General features: G+C 35.4%; 1 protein-coding gene and 1 long non-coding RNA gene across 17 annotated transcripts in view; one reads left to right on the forward strand and one right to left on the reverse strand.

Moving 5' to 3' along the window:
- The window catches only part of LOC112661978 (uncharacterized), a 165,901-nt gene that overhangs the window by 127,743 nt on the left and 14,388 nt on the right, over positions 1–23,770 (forward strand). The window lies entirely within an intron of this gene.
- The window catches only part of UBR5 (ubiquitin protein ligase E3 component n-recognin 5), a 135,869-nt gene that overhangs the window by 78,071 nt on the left and 34,028 nt on the right, over positions 1–23,770 (reverse strand). For all 6 annotated transcript variants that reach the window (XM_025450120.3, XM_025450118.3, XM_025450122.3 and 3 more), the window contains exons 2-5: positions 13,457–13,501; positions 13,019–13,100; positions 12,496–12,572; positions 11,247–11,366 (exon numbers count right to left, since the gene is read on the reverse strand). In XM_025450120.3, coding sequence (XP_025305905.1) covers positions 11,247–11,366; positions 12,496–12,572; positions 13,019–13,100; positions 13,457–13,501 — 324 coding nt within the window. The remainder of the gene's footprint in view (positions 1–11,246; positions 11,367–12,495; positions 12,573–13,018; positions 13,101–13,456; positions 13,502–23,770) is intronic.

Raw genomic sequence — 23,770 nt, forward strand, 5'->3', positions numbered from 1 at the left:
CACCCAGGGATCCCTCTAGTCACAATTCTTAAACAAGTTTTAGGACACACCTTGCCTCACCTTTCATGTGAAAGACTCATCAGACATAACTATCAACAATGTGTTACACAAAAAAGTGTTATTTAGAGTTTAAGACTCACACTGCTATGCATGGAATAAAAACATTATTTGCAAAGATATTAGCCCATTAATATTACTACTATTAACTACCTTGACCAAAAAGAAGCTACTTTTAAAATAATCATTAATTTTTTCTTAACATGAGAAAACTTAGAAAGGGCATGTGACATTTCCATTTTCACTTTTTGCCCCCAACATGAGCATTAAGGATCTTCAAATCAACTAAGCTAGATAACCATAAACAATTGCTTTTCTACATTTAATCAGATCTTAAAGAAAATGTTCCCCCAAATCACATTAACCTTAGAAATCATGACAGTGCCAGAATCTTATTTTAAAAAATCTGAGTATAGTTGATGCCTCTTTAAAGTGAATCTAATACTTAGAGATCATTCAATCTAGAAGAAAGGCACTTTACTCGCAACTACTCATTATACTCATCTAAGGTTGATACCTTCAACCTCCCATTGCCAACAGATTTAGTTTAAATTTGATTTTCCAAGCCTTTTTTTCCATTGAAAATGTTTGACTATTAACCATAACAATTTTCAAATTAATATACAGCAAATACTTGATCTCTTCTCACTTAATTGGAAAGCCTAATCTGTCTAAATAAAAAAAAAAAACTCTTAAAAGTTTCCTCAGTAAAATGGAAAAAAAAAAAAAATCTCCAGAAAACCTGGCATCACCATGTTTGATGGCTTTCTGCCCTTGTTGATGTACTCTATCAATTGTTTATGTGGTATCTGTATCTACACCCTAAAAACTGCTCAAGATAATTTTAGAGAAAAACAATATTGTGCGTTCTCAGGGCTACAGTATGAACCATCAATTAATCTCAGCTATGTAACAGATTTCATAAATGTAATACTAACCCATCATTCACAGAGCAAGAGAATAACAAAGGAGCATTAAAAATACATTACAGTAACAAAAAGGAAATCAAGAAAATAATCCCATTTACAACAGCATCAAAACACACACACACACACACACACACACACCTTAAGGATAAATCTAACCAAGGAGGTGAGATTTGTATAGGGAAAGCTACCAAATGTGCTAAGAAAATTTAAGGTAAACATCAATAAAAAACACACAAATCTCATGTTTGTGAACTGGAAGACTTAATATTGTTAAGATGTCCATTACTCAAAGCAATACATTCATTATAATCCCTATCAAAATCCCAATGGCATTTTTTACAAAAAACAGAAAAATTCATCCTAAAATTCACGTGGAGTCTTGAGAGACTCTCAAGAGCCAACACAATTTTGAAAAAGACAAAATTCTAAAAAAAAAAAAAAAAAAAAAAAAAAAAGAAAGAAAAGAAAAGAAAAGAAGAAGAAGAAGACAAAATTCTAGAGAACTCACACTTTGTGATTTTGAAACATTATTACAGAACTACTATAATTAAAACAGTGTGGTACTGGGATAAAGACAAACCAATGGAACAGAACAGAGTGCCCAGAAATAAGATCCTGCATATGTGGTCAAATGATCTTTGACTAGGGTGCCAAAACCACTCATTAGGGAAAGGACAGTGTCTTCAACAAATGATACTGGGAAAATTAGACATCTATATGCAAAAGAATAAAACTGGACTTTTACATTATGCAACATGCAACAATTAATTTAAAATTATTAAAGACCTAAACATACAACCTAAAACTAAAATTCCTATTAGAAAATATAGAGGAAAAGCTTCATGACGTTAGACCTGGCATTGATCTCTTAGATATGACACCAAAAGCACAAGCACTAAAAGCAAAAATAGACAAAATGAACTATATCAAACATAAAAACCTTTGAGCTGCAAAGGACATAATCAACAGAGTGAAAAGGCAATCTACAAATGGGAGAAAATATCTGCAAATCATATATGTGATCATGGGTTAATACTCAGAATATAGAGAGAGCTCCTACACTCAACAACAACAACAACAAACAATTAAAAAATGGGTAAAGGATGTGAATAAACATTTCTCCAAAGTTGATATACACAAATGGCTAACAAGGGATGCCTGGGTGGCTGAGTCTTTTAAGCCTATCTGCCTTTGGCTCAGATCATGACCCCAGGGTCCTCGGATTGAGTCCAGCATTGGGCTCCCTACTCAGCGGAGAGTTTGCTTCTCTCCTTTCCCCTCTTCCATTCCCCCTGTTCGTTCTCTCTCTCTCTCTCCCTCGCAAATAAGTAAAATCTTTAAAAAAAAAAATGGCCAACAAGCATATGAAAAGATGTTTAATCCATTAGGATGGCTATTGAAACAAAAACAAAAATTAGAAAATTAAAATTTAAGTGTTAACAGCAAGGATGTTTACAAATGGGAGCATTCATGTACTGGTAGGGCTGCAAAATAGTACAATGCTATGAAATACAGTATAGAGGTTCATCAAAAATTAAAAATAGAACTATCATGTAACCCACATAAGCCCACTTCTGGATACATATGCAAAAGAGCTGAAAACAGTCTCAAGAGATATCTGCATACCCACATTTACAGTAGCCAAGAGGTGGAAGCAACCAGATGTCCATCAAATGAATGGATAAACAAAACGTAGTATCTAAGTACATTGGAATATTACTCAGCCTTAAAAGAAAGAAATTCTGTCACATGCTACAACATAGCTGAACCTTAAAGACATTATGCTGGTGAATGAAGCCAGTCAGTCACAAAGAGAAAAAAACCGTAGGATTCCATTTAAATGAGATCTCTAAAGCAGTCAAATTCATAGACACAGAAAACAGAATGGCAGTTCCCCGGGGCTAAGGAGAGGGGATAAATGCGGTAAGAATGGTATAAAGTTTCAGTTTTGCAAAATGAAAAAGTTCCGGAGATCTGTTTCACAACAATGTGAATATAGTTAATATTACTGAACTGTACACTTAAAAATGACGAAGGCAGTGAATTTTGTTATGTGTTTTATACCTTGGTTTTAAAAATTAAGTCATGTGTTATCAAAGAAAGCAATTATTTTCAAGTTATATGCATTGTAACATATGCAATAGAAAATAATATAGGATCAATGAAACAAGTATTCAAATCAAATATTAAATCAGCATTTCTACTTCATGGTTTCCTAGAAAAATGAAGTATATAATTCAGGTAGAACTACTTTTGAAATTTTTAAATTTTTAAAATTTTAAATTTTGAAATTTTTAAACATTCATGGTTTCCTAGAAAAATGAAGTATATAATTCAGGTAGAACTACTTTTGAAATTTTTAAACATTCAAATCTAAATATATTATTTCAACTTGGTAACAGGGAGAGACATACTAAAGAATCTTAAAAAAGATATAATTAGGGTGACAGTATGTCCCAGTTTGCTTGAGATATTGCCGGTTTAAGCCTACTATCAGAGCCTAATTATTAATTTCATTCCAAAATGTCCTAGTTTATAACTTATTTCCACCAAGGAATGCATACCATTTTCCCAAGTAAATAATGCTAGAAACCTAATCAGATATACTATCCAAATATATATACTCCTGGGCAGACCTTACAGTTATCGTAAACTCAAATCTCCATGAAGATTGCAAAAATAAGTGAAGTTAAGATAACAGGGAAGAATGGAGAGAATCAGTTCACCAAAAATACCCAAATTCACTGCTGGATTTATCCATCAAAACACCAATGGCTACCAATTTGCAATCTCTGCTATACAAACCCTCAACTGAGATTAGCCTAAAAGACATTTGTCAAAATATCTCTGCTTTGCCCATTCATCTGTTACCAAAGAGGATACCATGTTTCCCCACTCATACCCACTGTACAGTGTTTCTTCTATCACAATCCAAACAACCTACCAGTCTCCCTACTTCAATTGCTCCTTAACATTCCTTCCTCTAATCAACTCACTATATAAAGAGAAGAATATATTGAACTAAGTACACATTAAGAGAGATTTAGTAGTGGTCAAAAAAGATACTATGGGAATGGGTGATTCGTTTTACCTGTAATTTTAGTGAGCTATGTAAATTTTCACATTAAACTCAAAAGTCCTGGGAAAACCAGTTTCTACTACATGTACTTTGCTCATCAAAATTAAGTCTTAACCATAAGTCTGGCTGGTTGGTGAACAAAAAATACACACACACACACACACACACGTATCATCAAAAATAAGGCAAACTGAAAAACTATCACAATCAAGAGGAGACTAAGGAGAAACAATGACTGAATGTAATGTGATACCCTGGATGGGATCCTGGAACAGAAAAAAAGACAACAGGAGAAAACTAAGGAAATATGAATAACTTTCAGCCTCAGTCAATAATAATGTATCAATATACATTAATTATAAAAAATTTACTATACCAGTTTAAACATGTAACAGTAGAAACTGGGTGTGGAGTATATGAGAATTCTCAGTATTCTATTTGTAATTTTTCTGTCAATCTAAAGCTGTCTTTTTTTTTTTTTAAGATTTATTTATTCATAGACACAGAGAGAGAGAGGCAGAGACACAGGCAGAGGGAGAAGCAGGCTCCACGCAGGGAGCCCGATGTGGGACTCGATTCCGGGTCTCCAGGATCACACCCCAGGCTGCAGGCAGCACCAAACCGCTGCGCCATCGGGGCTGCCCTAAAGCTGTCTTAAAATAAAAAGTTTATTTAAAAGAGTATATACACACAGACGTACACATACTATATGAGTGGTATGTAGCCTGATATATACATTTATTTCTGTGAAAATATCAATTAGTTCCAACACGTAAGTCAAAATATTCACATAAAGATCCAGAACTGCAGCTTTTTGGGGACAAAAAAGAAAAAAAGGGTTGGGGTGAAGGGCACCTGGCTGGTTCAGTCAGTAGAGCATGTGACCCTCAATCTCAAGGTTATGGGTGTAAGCCCCACATTGAACATAAAGTATACTAAAAAAAAAAAAAAAAAAAAAGGTGGGGGTGAGGTATGGAAGTTTGCATTTGGCAACAATGGCTCTGTATTCTCCGGTGGTAATAATCAGCTGCCTTCTTTAAAAAGGGCCATCCACTTAGTGTGTCACAGCCCTACTACATACTGTCTTACCCCCCTAGCCAGCTTCAACTATTTATAATTATAGTGACCTCCTTGGCTTTCACATTCCAAATACAGCGCTATTAGCTCAGATGAAGACTCCAAAAGAAACATGGTAGCTCAAATGAACAAAAAGCAGCTTATATCTATTATCTATTATATCCAGTGACAATAAACAGAATAAAGAGACTTTAAATACTAATATCTCAGGGATCCCTGGGTGGCTCAGCGGTTTAGCGCCCGCCTTTGGCCCAGGGCGCAGTCCTGGAGTCCTGGGATCGAGTCCCGAGTCGGGCTCCCGGCATGGAGCCTGCTTCTCTCCCTCTGCCTGTGTCTCTGCCTCTCTCTCTCTCTCTCTAGGTCTATCATGAATAAATAAATAAAGATCTTAAAAAAAAATACTAATATCTCCATTTTAAACTTACTATTGAAAAAAATAAATAAATAAACTTACTATTGAGCACAATTAACTCTCTTCCCCAAGTAAATCTGTTGTTCTACCCTTAACTTGGCCTGAAATGAGTTTAACAAAAATACCTAGGAGATTTTTGAAAAATCTTCCAGGATAAATTTGAGTAATTATGAAAGGAATGAACAGGAGCAACTAGAAATGTTTAACAAAAAAACATCTGCTGACAGTGAAAAAGCCAAAGGGAAAAATATTAAAAGTCCCATAAATTTTGTCTGCTATGTATTCAAAATAAATGATCAATTATCAACGATCTATGCTGATGGAAAAGAAAACTCAATTATTCCAAAATCTTTCAAATGCAGTTCTCAAATACAGAGACTGATTCATAATCCAAAGAGAGCAAGCCTCGACTCTGAAGGAAGAGAATAGGGGACCATGGTCTATATAGGGATGGTCTCTTTCATATTTGACTGTTTTGGTAAATCTGTGGATAAGAATCCCCTCTGGAGTCTCAAGATCTGCCTGTCCTAGATTTTCTATTACATGTGAAAAATTGCAAGTTTCTTTAAAATTCATTGTAATCAACATAGAAAGATGAAAAAAACACCCACTATGTACTCATGAGGGAAATAATGTACCATAAAGGAAAATACTTTTGACTCTATAAAATTTCTTAATTTACAAAATAACTTCATCATAAAAAATAACTTCATCATAATTTCACCATCAACAAACTGAGATTTTCATAGAGGCCAAGAGAAACAATCAATCCTTAAGTGCTATGCTTTGTGGACATCTGCAAAACCAAATAAAGGTAAACAAACAACTGGCAATCACTTAGTGGGCACTGTGACATTTCTGACATTTCTCAATACTGCAATTCATGAATCAAATGCCAAAGAAAGCTCATGCAGTTTGTTCTGGGGCATGTACGTGGATAAGAGAACAAGGCACAGAAAAACATGGGTACACAAAGTGGTGTGGGCAAGGATGTGTAAGGGGGACTCAAAAATTGCTTCTCTCTGCATTTTTAAAAAAGTCTTAAGATTAGCCCTAATCTTCTTTGGAGTAGATTTACAGAGGTTTTATTCAAGATCAAATGTATTATAGTTTATTATTACCTTTGTTACATATTTTATTAGCATTAAAATCATAAAATTCCATTGCTATATTTCAATCATTCTATAATTGGTTATATCCAAGTTTTATTTATAAAGAGAACTCAAATCTAAGGCAATTTGAGCAACATAATCAATCATAATGAATTATAAACTATAGAATAAAATATCCATGAAACCATAATGATATAAATAACTGAAAAGAAACAGAATAGACAGAATAAGAAAACAGAATAAACAGAATAAATAAACAGAATAAGAAATAAATGGACAAAAAAAAAAAAAAAGAAAGAAATGGACAAGGAGGAAAAATTCTTCCTTATGGTCGAATTCCAATTAGTAAGTGTAAGAGGAATGATGGAAATTTAAAAAGGTAACCACTTGGCCAACCCACAGAAATAATTAAGGCAAAAAATCATCAGTGGATGCTAAAATCAAGCATAAAAATAAGAAACTTAAAAAAAAAAAAGATACTTACATAGTCAAAGAATCTCCCCACAGTATATATTATTAATTACAAAGGAGAAAATAGTAACTTTATAGATGAGAAACCTGGCAAACACCATCTTATCTAACTAATCAAGGACAATCTCATCACCAGATGTGACATATCAACATCATGTGCCTTCTGATATGATGCACTGTGAAGGGCACATCACCACTTCTGTGGTATTCTTGCCAAAAATGCATCACCTGTGATCTCCATCAAAATCCCAGCAAATTATTTTGTGGATACCAACAAACTGATTCTAAAGTTTCTATGGAGGGGGAAAAAGACCCAGAAGAGCCAACACAACACTGAAGAACAAAGCTAAAGGACTGATACTACCCAACCTCAAGGCTCATTATAAAGTGACGTTATCAAAACAGTGTGCTATTGACAAAAACAACACGAAAACAAATAGATCAAAAGAACAGAATACATTGCCTAGAAACAGACCCCCTCATAAATATGGTCAACTGATCCTTAGATCTAAGGAGAAAAGGTAATACAATGGAACAAAGAGTCTCTTCAACAAATGGTATTGGAACAAATGGACATCCATATACAAAAAAAAAAAAAGAAAAAAATAATCTATACATAAGACCTTATACCCTTCACAAAAATTAACTCAAAATGGATTATACACTTAAATGTAAACTGCAAAACTATAAAACTCTTAGAAGATAAACACCTCAGAAAATCTAGATGACCTTGGGTATGGCAATGACTTTAAGACAGGACACCAATGGCACAATGAAAAAAATAACTGATTAAATGGACCTTATTAAAATTAAGACTATCTGCTCTGTAAAAGACACTGTCAAGAGAATGAGAAGACATGCCATGGACTGTGAGAAAATATTTGCAAAAGACATATCTTATAAAGGACTACTATCCTAAATTACAAAGAACTCTTAAAACTCAAAAAAAAAAAAAAAAAAGAAAAAGAAATAAAAGATAAAAATGGGCCAAAGACCTTAACAGAGACCTCACCAGAGAAAATGAACAGAGAGCAAGTGAGCATATAGAAGACGTTTCACATCATAGATCACTAGGGAAATGCAACCTGAAACAATGAGATACCACTACACACCTATGAGAACGGCCAATATCCAGAACACTGACACCACCAATTGCTGTTGAGCATGTGGAGCAATAAGAACTCTCACTCACTGCTGGTGGGAAAACAAAATGGTACAGCCACTTTGGAAAACAGTAGCTGGTTTCTTACAAAATTAAACATACTCTTAACATGTTCCAGCAATTGTGCTCTTTAGTATTAGGAATTGAAAACTTATCCACAAAAATTCCTGCACACAATGTTTCATTAGCAGTTTTATTTATAATTGCCAAAACTTGGAAGCAACCAAGATGTCCTTCAATAAGTGAATGCATAAATAACCTGCAGCACATCCAGACAATGGAATATTATTCAGCACTAAAAAGAAACAAGCTATCAAGCCATGAGAAGACATGGCAGAAACTTAAATTGCCTATTACTAAGTGAAAGAAGCCAATTTGAAAGGCTACATACCTTATGATTCCAACTATACAATATTCTGGAAAACACAAAACTACAGAAACAGTAATAATATCTGTCATTGCCAGGGACTGTGGGGGAGAGAAGGATAAATAGGCAGAGCACAGACAATTTTTAAGGAAATGAAATTACTGTTTGTCACTATAATGGAGAATATATGTCATTATACATTTGTCCAAACCCACAGTACATCTATTGTGAACCCTAATGGGAACCATGACTCTGGGTGATAATGATTTATCAACGTAGTTTCATCAGTTTAAATAAATGGATTGCTCAGGTGGGAGATGTTGGTAATACGAGACTATACATGTGTAGAGACAGGGAATATATGGGAAATTTCAGTATCTTTCTCCCATTTTTGCTGTGAACCTGAAAACCACTCTTAAAGGTCAAATTATTTCAGTCATATACTTTAAGAACAACAAAAAAAGGTCAAATTGTTTCAAAATAAAAATTTTAATTTAAAAATCAATACAGAGTACAAATTACTTAACAATGCCACTACATAAATGGATAAACTACAACAGGGATCAGGAATCTTTTTTGTAAAGAACAGTATTTACTATTTTGTGAGCTAAAGTCTTTGTTGAGACTACTCATCTCTGTCATCCTAGCACAAAGCAGCCACAGAAAGTAAAAGTATCAAGCATGCCCGTATTTCAATAAAAACAAGGAGGGAATGGATTTAGGCTATAGGCTCTAGTTTGCTGACCCTGCAATTAAAATTTTTAAAGAAATTATAGTGTGATATGGTGTAATACATAATAATTCTTTCTTAAGTAAATATAGTCAAACTTTTTCCAGATTTATCAAATGAAATGAAAATTTCATTTGTTATTACATACCATTTTCATGAATTTTCAGAATTCCTTGTCAGAATTGTCACACACTGCTATGTTTGTTGTGTGCATATGACCATTAAAAGGAGATACTTAATATTTTAATAAAGACCAGAACTGTGTTTCCTATTAGTAGTTCTAGCACAGAATGAGCTAAATAAAGGATGTACTCCACTAAATGACCTTCCTCTGACCTCAAAATAAACTTAGTTCAGCATAAAAACAAAAAAGGCAAAGAAAAAAATAAGAATTTGGAGCTCTCAATTTGCAAAGCTAACTTTATCTAGAAACTCACAGTCTCAAAATATTTTTAAAATATTTAGGGATGCCTAGGTGGCTCAGTGGTTGAGCATCTGCTTTTGGCTCAGAGTATGATCCAGGGATCCGGGATCGAGTCCCACATCGGGCTCCTTGCAAGGAGCCTGCTTCTCCCTCTGCCTGTGTGTGTCTCTGTCTCTCTCATGAATAAATAAATAAATCTTTAAAAATATATTTATTTAAAACCTTCCTCTTCCCCTTACTATAGTTTGAAACAATTTAAATTGCTTCTAGTTCTATTTCTAGCTTTTGAACACATTTGCTGACTTGACTGATTTGGTGTTATCTAATCATTCATTAGGTAATTTCAGAAAATCTAGGTATTCAAGAATCATCTTGTAAAATCATCTGGCTTAGAATTTGTATGTGATTTCTTTAATATGATAGCTTATCAACTTTAGATAAAACAAGAGTTGATTATCTAGTTTAGAGGTATGCATTTTATAAATAATTTAAAAATAAAAAGGTACAAACGTTATAAAATAAGTCATAAGGATATAATGTACAACATGGACAACATGGTGACTAGAGTAAATAACATGTATTGCATATTTGAAAGTTGCTAAAAGAGTAGATCTTAGAAGTCCTCATCACAAGAAAAAAAATTTTGTAACTATGTATATATAGTGATGGGTGTTATCTAGACTTATTGTGGTGATAATTTCACAATACATAAATATCAAATCATTATGCTATACATCTGAAACTAATATGTTGTATGTCAATTGTATCTTGATTTAAAAAATAAAAATAACTTTGGGCACCTGGATGGTTTAGTTGGTTGACTGTCAGACTCTTGGTTTTGGCTCAGGTCATGATCTATTTCAGGGTCCTGGTATTGATAGAGCCATATGTTGAGCTAGCTCCCTGCTCATCAAGGAGTCTCCTTGTCTCCCCCCTCCAAACCTTCCCCCTACTTGCATGCTCTCTTTCTAGAAATAAATAAATCTTTAAAAAATAAAAATAACCTAATTAAAGGCTGTCAGGCTTAGTTACATGATTTTCAAGCCTCACTAAATTAATTCAAAAAGAACTACCAGATTTAGAACCTAGAAAGAAATGTTAAATTTTTTAACCATGAAATTAGCACAAAAAAAGACCAAAGTCTGCATCACTGAAAAACTGAAATAACATAAACTACATGGTAAGTGATATAATAAACACATCTCAACATTAGACACTTTTAAAAGGTCAAGAGTCTGGGTTAATTGTAATTAGCCTGCATGGGTTATTTTTATCACAGTGTTTCCCATGAGCAACAGAACGCCTGCCCAAAGAGTTCAGGAGTTTCCTCACTGTACTGTTAGATAACACTGAAGACAATCTCAAAGTGAGAGCACTAACAGCACCAGCCCAGACCAGAGGGGGCCATCACCTGGCCACAACTTACCCCAGGGTGTTGCCTGCCAGCCTGCCCAGAGTCTCAGAACCTGAGAGAAACCATGGGGAGTCATTTGTCCTTCCAGGCCTCGATGTCCTCCCTGCCCCCGAGTTGCTATTCAACTTTGACCTGGGAAAGAAACAGGAGGCACAACAGTCAAGGAACAGTCGTGAACACTAGCTTGGTACAAGCACAGGACTCCAGGCTGCACTGCTCTGGGAGCGACTGTGGTAAAATACCAGCCTCACTCTTCTCCAACTGCTCCTCTTGGAATCTCCTTCTGGAATGTGTACTTCCCATCAAAGAGCAAGCCTAACAACTGACAGCCTCCTACCAATCCAGCATTCCCTCCAGGCTGAAAGCGTTTTCATGGATTAGCTGCAAATTAATTGTTCTCTAGATTTTTTAAAGTAATCACGTTTTCCTTAAAGAGGCAGGCAACTGAAATTCATCGTACATGATCCAACAACACTTTTTTTTTTAAGTTATTTTATTTATTCATGAGAGACAGAGAGAGTCAGAGACATAGGCAGAGTGAGAAGCAGGCTCCCTGCGGGGAGCCCCAAGTGGGACTCGATCCCCAGACCCGGAATCATGCCCTTAGCCGAAGGCTGATGCTCAACCACTGAGCTACCCAGGTGTCCCCCAACAACACTTTTTATACATTATCATTCATATAGACCACAATTTTAAAGACTCTTGTCAATTTCAAACTCAGTTACTTGATTTGGAAATATTAAAAAGGAAAAAACATGAGGTGCCTCACTGGCTCAGTCAGTAGAGCATGCAACTCAATCTGGTGGTTGTGAGTTCAAGACTCACACTGGGTAGAGATATTACTTTAAAGAGGTGGAGACAGGGGCCTGGTTGGCTCAGCCAGTAGAGCATGTGACTCTTGATCTCAGGGTTCTAAGTTCAAGCCCCACACTGGGTGCAGAGATTACTTAAAAATAAAATCTTGGGGGGGGGGGGGAGGTAATCTAAAAAGTCATATTCAACCAAAGAATAGATCTGACCTGGAACCTACCATACCATTTCCCTGGTAACCTATTTCTGTTAACTGACAAACTTCTCTGCTATTTTCAATACTAATAATTTATTAATCACTGCTTACAGAAAAATTAAAATCAAACTACAAGATAACCATTTCACTATCTTAAAACTTAAAACTTGAAGGCTATTAACATCAAAATAGGTTTACTATAATACCTTTTAAGAGCTAAATACTTATCAAATAAAAAGGGCATTAATGTCTTACCCATCGTTATTATCAGGTTTGCCCAATTCCAATCTGTCTGGCTGTACTGAAAAACCGATCCTGCAAACTCTACCATCCTAAAAGAAAGAAAATAGAAGAAATCACCAAACTAATACTGTGTATTAAAATATGAATTTATTCAATAAACAGATTATGTCCCCATCATTGTCAATTCAGAATACAAATAAGCTTTTCGGAAGGCACTTGTGCCTCACGTGGGGAAGTATGTTTTACATACAATTACGGACACCAGTAAAAATAATTTAAAGTATCTCTAACAGAATTCAGAGTAAGGAAATAACTGGGTATCAGGAACTTTCATTACTATGGTTTCAAGCTGTTGTAAATCACTTAAGCTTTCTCTGAGCCAGAGAATGTACACAATAAGGAAATGGAACTGAGTGATCTCTACAATAACTCTTGCAAGAAACTTCTATTTTGCCTGGTTAAAAAAGAAACATGATAATGCATGACTGTATTTTAAGTTCCTTTTCATTTCTGTATCTTACAGTAAACAATTTACCTCAAGAAGAAAGGCAGCATGATTTGGTCCTACCACACACTGTTTGATAGTAGCCTGTTCCAATACATTCAAAGGGGGGTGGCTAAGGAATAAAAAACATCAAGCAAAATTAGTTTTAAAATGGCAAATACATTCTAGGGCTGGTTGGTTTTTATCTGATTAATCAAAGGAATAAATAGCTGGCAAAACCTGTTTTCAAAAATATTTATATATTATAGTAAGTAATACTTGAGAAATAATAATTATGATAGCCTTAAAAAGTTATTATATGTCCTTGCATGCCAGACTTTTTAAAAATCAGTATGAATAGAACCTGTAATTCAAACGAACCTGACTCATAAAAGTTGATAGATTAAAGCTTCTGCCTAAATGTGAGTTTTTTCCTAATAAAGAAAAACTGCTCTTTTCAGAAAATTTAAAATATCTTAAAACTCTTACCTGTTTAAATTATATTTGTTCAGTTTTTCTGAAACTTCCCGCAACCTTTAAAAAAAACCAAAATATGAATAAACCACATGTACAAATTATTTTTAAACAAAATAGTTCTGATAGGTACTTGTATCATTATTTAGTGATTTCTAATGGTAGTATACAAAAAATCTGCTATGGCAATAATGTTTTTTATATTATCTTTCATTTTTGTCCCAAAAAAAGATCCATGGTCAACTCTATAATTAATTCCCTTCCCTTACCACCTCATTAGCAATTTTGATAATTATATTAATCCCATTTTACAGATGAGGAAACTAAGGTTCCCATCATTTGTAATACAAAATGTGGCAACACAGCTGGTACCTGAGCTAGCATCAATGGAAGTCACTTGTTAAACACTTTGCTATAAACGTCAAAAGAGATCCTTAAATGTACATCATAAAATGATGATATTGGGGTAATATATATCTACTAAGAATTTAACATAATGAGGCAGGAAAAGCCTGAAAGCCTTACTGACTTAAGACACAGTCTCAAAAAAAAAAAAAAAAAGACACAGTCTCAAGTTCCTAAAGGGCCTCTGACACAAAATTGCACAAATTAAAACTTCTATGTCTGTATCTATAAAACAAGGATAACACCTTCCCCATTTTTTTTAATCTTCCCCATTTCTAAGAGTACCAAATATACTTCAAAAAATCTTAAAGAGCTACATAACTAAAAGATAACAATTCATATTTTCTATTATGATTTTGCTGTTTATCTCAAGAAAATGGGTGAGTTAATAAAAAATATTGTAAAAAATATTGTAATACTCATTTAAACTACACACTTTTATCAACTTAAGGAAGTCATTTTATAATGTAAAGATGTTGGGACACCTGGGGTAGCTCTGTCTGTTAAGAGTCTGCCTTCAGGTCAGATCCTGATCTCAGGGTCCTGGGAACAAGCTCCGTGTCTGGCTCTCTGCTCCTTGGGGAATCTGCTTCTCCCGGATCTCTCTCTTGCTCTCTCTCGCTCTTGCACTTGCTCTCACTCTCAAATAAATAAATTAAAAAAAAAAACGGGGCAGCCCCCGTGGCGCAGCGGTTCAGTGCCGCCTGCAGCCTGGGGTGTGATCCTGGAGACCCAGGATCGAGTCCCACGTCAGGCTCCCTGCATGGAGCCTGCTTCTCCCTCTGTGTCTCTGCCTCTCTCTCTCTCTCTGCCTCTATGAATAAATAAACAAACAAATAAATAAATAAATAAATCTTTTTAAAAAATCTTTTTTTTTCCTTAAAAAAAATCTTTAAAAAAAAACGGCTTATAATGTAAAGATGTAAACAAATATAGAGACCGTAAGAGTTTGATTCTATCAAGTTACCAAAACAACTGCTGGTTTTTCAAAAGTTTTTTTCATAAATGACTCTTTAAACAGAATTTTAGAAAGCAACAGAAAAAAATTAAAACATGTCAATAGGAAATCCCATGAATTTTGCTTTCTGAAAAGTGGCAAAAATACCTGAAGTCTAATTTCAATCATTTGTATTAACAGATGAAAGTGGTGTGTGTGTGTGTGTGTGTGTGTGTGTGTGTATGTATACCTCCAAAATAAATCACAGCTTAAAGCCAGTTTAGGATTCAAAGCTGTCACAAATCATGTATTATATATGCAAATGATCTAATGATTTCAATAAGAGATTCTAGTAGGGCTAAACTCTCAACTTTATCCTACAAATTCTATCCTCTATTTAATGCTGAGGAGCATCTTTCAAACATACTAACATATATATGGTTACTTTCCAATTCTGAATCTTACTCCTAAGCAAGAATAACTTTCAAATGATGCTATACTTAATTTCTCTCCCACTCACTTTATCCTCACTCCCAAAGAACAGCACCTGATGTGTGAACAAGCCCCCAATAAAATACATTTTCATTTTTGTTGCCTAGTGTTGTATTTGCTTTCATGAACAAAAATGTGTTTTCCTTGTCCTGTAAAATCAAGCCTTTTCACCACATCCCAGTTTGCTCATTTACAAGGCACGCTTCTCGGTTCCAAGAAAAGATAAAATACCGTAAGAATAACATACTACATGGGATTAATGAGAGAGAAGGCCAAATAGAAAATGTGGATACAATAAACTGAGGGGCCAAACAATGGCCTCCAGAATCCTGGAGCTGAGGCAGGAGTAGAGCTGGAGGGAAAGGGCTAAGAAAGGTTTACTTCCCAAAACCACAATAGTACTCCAAGAAGGTATGTTGTTCCAGGATACAACTAAACCCATTCATGCTCATTGCTTTCTCTTCACCCAACACAGTCTTGAGAGCTGTCACAAAGTATACAGTTGGGGGGTGGAAGCTGGGAGTGGATAAAATTTGTCAAAGCCTTTTCAAAACTGGGCAATAACGGAAATTAAAAATTAGGGGATCCCTGGATGGCTCAGCAGTTTAGCGCCTACCTTCGGCCCAGGACGTGATCCTGGAGTCCCAGGATCGAGTCCCACATCAGGCTCCCTGTGTGGAGCCTGTTCTCCCTTTGCCTGTGTCTCTGTCCGCCCCCCCAACCCTCGCCCCTGTCTCTCTCATGAATAAATAAAATCTTTAAAAAAATAGTAATAAAATAAAAATTAAAATGAAGCTGCTCTCATGGCTTCAAATACCACTCATATACACAATATTTATAACTAAAATAAGCTTTGGAAACATCAAAATGATTAAAGTACTAAGTTAAGAACTCGACAGCAGGGGATCCCTGGGTGGCTCAGTGGTTTAGCGCCTGCCTTTGGCCCACAGCGTGATCCTGGAGTCCCGGGATCGAGTCCCGCATCAGGCTCCTGGCATGGAGCCTGCTTCTCCCTCCTCCTGTGTCTCTGCCTCTCTCTCTCTCTCTCTCTATGTCTATCATAAATAATAAATATTAAAAAAAAAAAAGAACTCGACAGCAAATTTCAGGCCACAAGGAGACAGAGGAAATGGTCACTGCCATCAATTCAATTCTCTCATCTTAAAAATCATGGTGGACTCCTAACCACATCTGAAACGTACACCCATCTGTACTGGAAACAATGCCCACTAGAGAGCAAGAAATCTGGAGCTAACTCCCAGCTCACTTACTACTTACTCACTGGCCTCATTTGAGACCTTTAAAGTCTCAGGTTCTCATCCATATAATAGTCATCCATGGTTCTTTTTAGTCCTGGAATTCTTATGAATGTTTTAAAAGAAAATAAATCAGTGGATACATCTATAACATGTATATGGGACTAGCACTTACTGTCATATCCAATTTCATCTAAACCATCTGAAACTTTCATATACAAACTGATTTTACATGGACATTTAGGATGTTTCCCTAAATACTAATTTTTTTTTAATTTCTTAAATTCAATCCCCAAAATTTACACAAAATCTATCATGCCTGCAAATCTCAAAACAGTTATCAGGACTAAACTGGCCCCATAAGCATAAATCCCAGACAATAGTATCAAAGAAACCTACAAACAAACTATAAAGTTAGTTTAGTTCCCCTTTTACAGTAGAGTCCTCTGCAGACAGGGAAATCACAGCATTGCTGCAGACCAAAGACCACATTCATTTACAAAGTTACTGAATGTCTCTATATAATTGTTAGGCACTCATCTATTTTAAAAGATCTTTCTCCAAAAGCTTACATGCTTAAAGTCATTATAGTTCCTCTAGTAGCAACATGTACAGAAGTCTCCCTCATTTTTAAAATAAAAGGAAAACTATCCTAGAACTCACCAAATTCCATTTCAGAATAAATCTTAACATGTGGTTGTGGTGGAAAAAATTTTAAGAGTACAGCATAACATTACAAAATAACCTCATAACTCAGCATTTAATCTCATTCATGGATAGGCAGGAAAGCCTTTGTGAGGTTGCTGTAACACACAATGCATAGGCTACCAATAAGCTTCTGACAATCCTTAGTATTCCTACACCAAAGATTTATTCTATATTCCAATCCAAGAACCTATTTCATTCCTTTAAATTTATTGGCATTTTACAGATCCAGAGGCTGGATTTTCTTTTTTCTTAAAGCTCCAAAGTAGGGTAACAGCAAACTGATGTTTAAAAAGGGACAAGAGGGGGATCCCTGGGTGGCTCAGTGGTTTAGCACCTGCCTTCAGCCCAGGGCGTGATCCTGGAGTCCCAGGATCCCACATCAGGCTCTCTGCATGGAGCCTGCTTCTCCCTCTGCCTGTGTCTTTGCCTTTCTCTCTCTCTCTCTCTCTCTCTCTGCCTGTGTCTTTGCCTCTCTCTCTGTCTCTCATGAATAAATAAATAAAATCTTAAAAAAAATAAAAAATAAAAAGGGACAAGAAATCAAACTATAACATGCTGGAATCTAACATATTTCATTGCTGCCCTGAAATACCCTGTAAGTTCAGTCTCCTTTTCCTCCAAATTTAACATTAATTAATGTTAAATTCAAAGTAATTTCAAAGATGCTTCATCTTCTCAGTCATCCTCAACCTGGTAACAGCATCAGTGGAGGTCCATCAGTTTTAGAATTCTCTCCTACCCCTGTCACATACCACACCTGCATGTTCAAACATACGTAACCCTAAGCTGAATGAAACCTGATGGATTTCCAGCTGTATTTCTGCAACTAAAAACATTAAAGCCTATTTAAGATCCCCAAAAGGCTGCAATTCTCCAGGGCAGAAAGATATTCCTGATACCCCACCTTCTACAAGATGATGGTCTTCATATATCTGAAGCATAAGACCAAGTACACCTATCCATGTTTCGTATTTATTAGCGATCACCTTAAGTGGTGAAAAATTGACAAAATCTGCCAACAGTATATTTCTTCCAGGCTCATTACTATTTCAGGCCCAGCTCAAATGTTACCTCCTCCATGAATTTTTCCTGCTACCCTACTTTTCTTCCTACAGAAGTCAACAGTTTCTCCTTCCTAGAGGACCTTCAGGTCTACATTGCATTTGTTTCAGTCTGAACTGGCTTCAGAGACTCTAAGTAAAGACAGGATAAAATCAAGTCTTTCCTCACTCTTCTGCTTCTTTAGATACATTTCCAACGGTGAAAACTATAGAGTAATACTTGCATACACTCCATTTCAGAGGAAGAAAAGGTTCCTAATCCTAATCTCAACAAAGTTAACTCCTCAGGTCTTCCACCTCAGGTTTGAACAAAGTTTAAAACAGGCATGAAAAGTACAAATATACAGGTTTATTTTAGGACAGTTGCCCATATTAACTCTTATAAGCAGGCCAGTTAACATAAAGAAAATATTTAATAACTCACCACTTACTCAATAATCGTATTAGCAACCTGCCTTTAAAGTAACCTCACTCCAACCTCAACCTATCCATCCATGGAATAAAACTTTTACATATCCCTCTCATTTTATTTTGAAGTAAAGGGCTTAATAATCCATATAAAGAAACAACAGCCAACAGTAAAGGTTACCTACAAAGCTAAATCGTACATTAAAACCTGTGCCCAGATTATTTTCTTGTAGAAAAAGAAATACTGTAGGAATATTTCTGGCATTTCCCCAAAAGAAAATTCTCTAAATCATAAAGCCTAAAACTCATGAAGCAATGAAATTATGTATTTTTTTTTCTTTTGGAACAACTACGTTGCTAGATAGATGGCAAAGATAGGAGTCAAACTAATGGTGTTTTTTGCTACATTATCCTGCACTTTCCTAAGTATTAGCATTCAGTTCTTTCTTTCACATTGTTCTTTTATACAACTGCCACGCCATACTATATACACTGCCACCTCTGAACTGTCTCTTTGCATGCCAGCTGTTCAATATTATCACTGACATGAATAAATTCAAGTTATCAGGTGGTGGTCCCACCTCCCAGCCACAGTCACTGTGAGAAGAGGCTCTGCTTTAGGTAAAGCTGCAGAAGGTATTTTGAAACAGTCACTTACTTGTGTCAGCATCTAGTAAGCACATTCCCAGCTCTACTAGATAACTGAAAATCTGATGCTGTCTTATCCAATCCAGTCCAGAGAGAATCCAACCCACAACCCCTTTTCACACAGTCCTGTAGCAAGCCAACAGCAAACCATCTAAGGCATTTTCACAAGGAATCCTCTTTAGGAGGTCTTGAGTGTAAAATGCAAGGAGTCAATGGAGTCTTCTTATGCTACACTGTGGATCTGTTTTTCTATGAAGGGGATAAAATGTTTCTTACTACCCACCCACGCTGTTATGACTTAAGTATTAAGAGCTACCTTGACCCATGGGACTGAGGATGACTGGGAAGAACCTGGAAATATTAGGGCTATCTTGGTAAGCAAGAGGCATCAACACTTTAGGGATAATTCTCTCCATCTCTGTGATTATGAAAGACTCTCTCACTGTATGTCTGAAATTTGACTTCAAGACATTCAATTTCTGCATACATTTTTTTTAATTCATTTTGTACTGCCTCTATCTGAATTTAACCCTGATCATGGCTTCCCCAGCTTCAGGATTTCCAGAACAGTAAATGGGAGTGGGGCTGGATGAATAATTAGAGAAGTAAGGTAACTATCTGGACAACATACACATTAAAAAAGAAAAATCAGGGGATCCCTGGGTGGTGCAGCAGTTTAGCGCCTGCCTTTGGCCCAGGGCGCGATCCTGGAGACCTGGGATCGAATCCCACGTCGGGCTCCCGGTGCATGGAGCCTGCTTCTCCCTCTGCCTATGTCTCTGCCTCTCTCTCTCTCTCTCTGTGTGTGTGACTATCATAAATAAATAAAAATTTTTTAAAAAATTAAAAAAAGAAAAATCACTATACATCATTTTCACAGCAAAAATGTAAGGAGGCCATAACTGTAGATTAAATATAAACTATATAAATTTAACTATTATTCAAAACTCCTATTTTGTCCTTAAGTTTACTCATGTCACAGCTGACCACAGAAAACTTCAAAGTTTAATACTAAGTAATCAAGGAATAAGATTATGATAAAGGCCAAAGAGAAACTAAAAATTTACCAGAAACAAAAGATTTTAGGCTTCACTTCAAGAACACAGAGACCATTAAAGTTCTTTGTATCTCATATGAAAGGGTTTTCTCTAAAAGTAAATCAGAATTTCTGATTTTTCACCTCCACAAATATCCCTTGAGTCTTCCTAACAGCCTCCCTTCTCAACCTCACATAATATACTTAGAAATTTTAAACTTTATCTTAGAATCACTTTTGTTTACTGGGCTCAAAAACACTGATATTTATATTATCAAGTACCAAGAAAAATTCTGAATATTTACTTCAAAAATAATAAACTCATTATATACACAAAAAAATACCTTATGAAAAAATAACTTTTCCAAAACTATTTATGATGGGGGACTGTTTTACATTTTTGCAGACCTCTTTGTTATCACTCTTACTATAAGATAGCTAAATTCCCAGATCTGCTTCTGCATTCAGTATATCACTGTACATTATTTTGGTTGAAGTATGTGAAGAAGGGCTAGCCCTACATATTCAAATATAGGAAAAGGGAGCAATATTTTAATACACCTTACAGATCATTGGAGATATTCTTTGATATTACACCAAAACTCAACAAGTGATCATTCCTTAAAGGTTGGGAGCAATGTGAAACCTTCCGAAACCTATCAAAATCGTGTGCCCATGTATAAGTCTGTAACGGCATGCACTGGTCATTTGGAAAATAATGGTTTGCGTACTTAGGCAGGTCTTCAAAATCATGTTTGTTAAGGTCACTGTCAAACTGACAATGATGGATACAAATTTCCAAAAATTCTAATTGTTGCTTGAAAGCTCAATTTTATCACTGACAACAAACAGTGATAAAATTGTTTTCCTTGAAGTAAAAGGCTCACTATGGTCATTTTTGAGAAAATGTTTGTCAAATACCCAAGGCTTATTTTAAGTAAAATAAATGTTCCTGAAGAAAGCAGCTAGTTCAGCTTGCAACTAAAAGAAATGCAAAAGTGTTTTTCTTCAAGACAACCAAAGGTTCTTTTCATTTTGTCAAACTGCATATTAAAGTGATATACATACTCAAAGGTTAAAATTTAATAAAATTAGTAATTTTTACCACTTCATCAAAGATACCCGAGTGAAAACTGGCTTGTCCTGCAAGTACAAAAAAAGTGAAGAATACAATAATTTTCAACAGTTTGCTGCCACTACTTTGGATTTATGCTAAGAAGCCAGTATTTTACCTGCCACTGCACAAATTTCAAAATAGTGAAAAAAGACAAAGTCTCAGTATTACTATATACGGTTTTTAAGAAAAATTTTATTTATTTAACTGAGAGAGTGAGAGAAAGAAAGCACAAAGTGGATGGAGGGGCAGATGGAGAGGGAGAAGCAAACTCCCCGCTGAGCAAGGAGTCTGAAATGGGGCTCAACTTGGGGCTGGACCCCAGGACTGAGCTGAAGGCAGATGCTTAACCAATTGAGCCACCCAGGCACCCCTCTTACCAGTCATTTCCAAAAGAGGACGAGAAGGCAGTGGGGACAAAGATATAGAAGAGCCTCTTCTTTTTAAGATTTATATGCAAAAACTATAGCTAATTACTAAAAGGGAGCAGGAGGAGCCTCAAGATGTCACAAACTGCCAGCCTACAGATGTACACATGATATTGAATCACGCGGCATTTTAAATTTTTTGAAGATTTTTAAAGATTCTTGGCCAACATTTAAACTTGGAGGATTTCGCACAGAATTTCAGGTTTTTAACTTCTTTTGAAAAATGAGATCTAGCAACTGCACTTATTTTCCCTTATGGTGACTAGAGGTACCCTTACCTAGAGGTACCTAGCACCTATAGGCATCTGTTTGAGATCACTGATCTGGGAGGATTACTCCTCCCAACCCCTGAAAAAGGTATTTGCTTGGTGAAGAGGAATCTGCTCAGTTTTATGATTCAAATCTCATCATGTACAGTGATCCCTAATATATCTTTGCTCAGCCATAAGTCATAAGCACATTTTATTTCTTTAAATTGACTTTACAATTTCTAAAATAGTGGTCTGACTTTTCTCACTTTTTGCCCACCCAAAGAGAACTAAGCCAAGCAGCAAACATCTGACTTTACTATTAAAAGACCCCAAATCACACAAATGACGGTTTGTATAGATGGAAAATCCATCTGTCAGCTTTCTGAATGACAATTATAGGTAGGACTTATATACATACTTCATGCTTATGGAGATGGCAAATGCTAATTTATATAATGTGTTCACTTTAAATAAATGATACAGGACATTCAACCTTCAGGAGGCATTCAAGACGGAAAAGAAGTTTCTAAATACATATTGTAAGTTCATGAAATGATACACATTTTTTTAAAATGGGAAATTCTTTAAACTATTTCCCCTAAAACGATTCTCAGTTAAAACTGTTAAGAGTTCTATAAAATTAAAATAAGAAAATTCATGCTACAGAAACGCTCTGTAAACCAGCACAGGAAAAAAAAAAAAAAAAAGACATCCTACTTACAAATAATTTCTTCCCCTAACCTGGAAAATATTCTACTTACAAACTCCTATATATTATCATAAATAACATTTTTCCTAATAAAATGAAAAGGAGACCAAAATCCCAAACTCCTCTGCCATTTGAAAAGCTAAACACATCTCTGAGAAACTCAATGCCGAACACAACAAAATGAGTCATTTTCCTTTAAAGCCAAAATACCATGTTATTTTCAGCTCCATTCAAAACAGGAAAAGGGGAATACACATGCCAAATGGACAAGAAATTTGGTAGAAAAAGATACAAGATATGGCCTTTATACATTAATTCTTCTTGACAATTTCTTAAGTCTAAGTCTTAAGTCATTCTAATTCCATCTTGGTAACAGTAAGATTATACACACATACAAGAATCAAACGATGTGAACAGGATAGGACTTCTTTTGAGCTACCATCCAAAAAGTATAGCATTCAACCAAAAATTCAAGAGAAAAGTCGGTCTTCCTCACCCTTAGGCCATATCTACATTCTGAATATCTGCAACATTATTCATCAAAGTATCTGCCAGATACAGATAATGAATTCAAATTATAATCCCAATTTCAACTCTGCATACAAATCAAACATGTCATGAGATAACCGACACTCATCACAGCACAACTACTGCCATTTGGCAGTTACACAATCCTTGAGATAGAATTGTAAACTCAAGTAAAACACCTGTAATGAAATCGGACTTTCCCATAAAAACAAGACAATTAGATTGTATTTTTAACTAAGGATCTTGATAACATTAACATCAAAGATGAAATTGCAGTTTTACTGCTTTTGAAATGGTCATTTTACATTCCTGAGCCACCATTCCATCCACCCTAGGAACCACAGCTGC

This window comes from Canis lupus, chromosome 13 (assembly GCF_003254725.2).
Source record: "Canis lupus dingo isolate Sandy chromosome 13, ASM325472v2, whole genome shotgun sequence".
Taxonomy (NCBI): domain Eukaryota; kingdom Metazoa; phylum Chordata; class Mammalia; order Carnivora; family Canidae; genus Canis; species Canis lupus.